At 59.4% G+C, this 2,315-nt stretch overlaps 1 protein-coding gene across 1 annotated transcript in view; it reads right to left on the minus strand.

The window, feature by feature from the left end:
- Slc16a8 (solute carrier family 16 (monocarboxylate transporter), member 8) overlaps nucleotides 1-2,315 on the minus strand; it is a gene marked incomplete in the record, with an annotated part of 6,134 nt that overhangs the window by 807 nt on the left and 3,012 nt on the right. The window contains 1 exon segment of the mRNA XM_013511545.1: nucleotides 1,800-2,315. Coding sequence (XP_013366999.1) covers nucleotides 1,800-2,315 — 516 coding nt within the window.

The raw sequence follows: 2,315 nt of genomic DNA on the forward strand, positions 1-2,315 counted from the left end.
TTTTTTTGGTTTTTCTCCGGTACCAGGAACCGAACTCACGACCTTGCGCTTGCCAGGCAGGCGCTTTTGCCGCTGAGCTAAATCCCCAGCCCTTTCGTCTTTATTTCTATTTCATGGGGGCAAAACCCCCAGTGAGTTCTGCCATGTGTGAATTTTAAAGTCACTTTCCCTCCCTGAGCCTAAATTTTCTAAGCAATATGGGGCTTCTGATGAGACAGCACTTTACAGTTACAGGGCAGCCCTTCCCCCTGACTGAAGCCCACAGCACCCTGTGACGCGCCCAGCTTCGGCGGTTCGGTGACGGTGGGAAGGGCCCTGAGCTGGCCTCCTGGGGCTTCTGGCTCTTGCCCTTCCCATAGTCTTCTGGTCCCCAGGAACTTGGCTCAGTCTCCTCCAGCCTCCTGTCACTCCCAGGGGCCCACAAGCACCCTAAACTCAATAATGCTCCCCTAAACAGGCCCTGTTTCCTTCTGCACGGATGTTACCTTTTAATCTTGTGTATGCATGGGTGTGTGTGTGTGCGTGTGTATGCATGTGCTCATGTTAGGGATTGAACCCTGGGTCTCTAGCATGCTGACTGGACCCCACCGCTGAGCTATGGCCTCTGAAAATCTTTTTTTTTTTTTTTTTTTTTTTTGAGTCAGGGTCTCAAAAAACTACTATGTAGTTCAGACTGGCCTTGTAGTCAGGCTAGCCTGGAACTCAAGGTCTTCCTCCTGCCTCAGCCTCCTGAGTGCTGGGATTATAGGCGTGCACCACCATGCCCAGCTGGAAAAATTTTTAAGTCCAAACATTTTCCCCTAAAATGTGGTTCCTCTATGGGCTCCTCCCTCTGGGGCATTCTTGTGGGTGACCACACCAGGCCTGGATCTTTGGCAAGTTCCTGATGTCCCCAGGGCCAACTGCCCCACCCAAGCTCAGCGCTCAGACATCCTGGTCCCTGCCCAGCCAGCCCAATCTGTCCCTGTCGCTCCATCCTTCAGCCCTCTAGGGTCCACCACCTTCTCAGCCCACATTGCTTTCTCTGCCCATTGGATCCACCCAGGCTACACAGAAGGCAGATGAGCTCTGGGCGGTGTTTCCAGGGCTTGGCTGTTCTCACTGGGTCTCACTGTTCCATCCACAGCCCGACATATCCCTCTCTCGCTCAAGGGCAGCAAAACCCAGGCTCCTCTACTTCCGCTTCTCATTGTAGCTCCCGTCTCACCGGTACAGGAAAGCCCCACACCTGTTCATGTGGTGCCCTCCCCTGGGGGGCTCGGGCAGGACACCTCACCGGCTGCCCTCACCATGGCGATTCTCCAAGTTGGACTATGAATGGCGAGTGCCCAGCAGGCAACCTGCACCTTCTCCCCAGCTGCCCACTCAGCTGCCCCAACACTGATCCTGTCTGATTCCCTTACGGTTGGAGGACCAATCTATCCGATATACTATTTCAGGGGGTGGGCTACTGGCATTTCGAACTAGGACATTTCAGCCTTGAGAGCACAAGTTGTGCTGAGCCGCGGTGCCTCGGTTTCCCCATCTGCAAATGGGGACTAAGCAGTTGCACCTCACAAAGCCTCTGCGCGCCTGCCTGAGATGGCTGAGTGGTTGCTATCAGTGTTGGTTTCTCCCTGCATTTTCCTTGGCTTTGGGCTCTCGCCCAGGCCTGGGGGTCCCAGGCTGAGGGAGGAAGACAACCGGCCATGTCCACCCACCAAGCCGTCTCTGCCTCGGTCCCTTCCCGGCATCCCTGGAAGTTTCATCTGGCACTGAGGACCCTGAGCCTCGCCACCCCCTGCTCCTCCGGGGCGCACCGGCAGAGGGCGGTCCGATGAGCACGGCCACAGCCTCCACGAGCAGCACCAAGCCCAGCGCACTGGGGAAGCGGGGCGCGCCCACCGCTGCCATGAGCACCTCGAACTGCAGCGCGCCCACCATGCCGTAGGAGAGGCCGAACGCCACGCAGAAGGCGACCAGGGCGCCATAGGAGCGCGCGCGTGCGCTGCACAGGTCCGTGAGCCCGTTGGCCAGCAGGGCCAGGCTGAAGAGGTAGGGCACGTGCGGTCGCAGGCGCGGCAGGCCCGCCAGGGCCCCGCACGCCGGCCGCGCCACTATGTCGACGAAGCCCACGATGGACAGCAGGAAGGCGGCGTCGGTGTCGGGCACGCCCGCGTCCTTGGCGTAGTTCACCAGCAGGATGGCGGGTACGAAGAGCCCCAGGGCCATGAGGAACTTGGTGACCACGTACACGACGAAGGCCCGGTCGGTGCACACGGCCACGTCCAGGAGGCGCCGGCGAGCCCGGCCGCGAGGGGGCGCCTGGCGCGGGT

This window comes from Chinchilla lanigera, unplaced genomic scaffold (genome assembly GCF_000276665.1).
Source record: "Chinchilla lanigera isolate Chin_1 unplaced genomic scaffold, ChiLan1.0 scaffold00012, whole genome shotgun sequence".
NCBI lineage: Eukaryota > Metazoa > Chordata > Mammalia > Rodentia > Chinchillidae > Chinchilla > Chinchilla lanigera.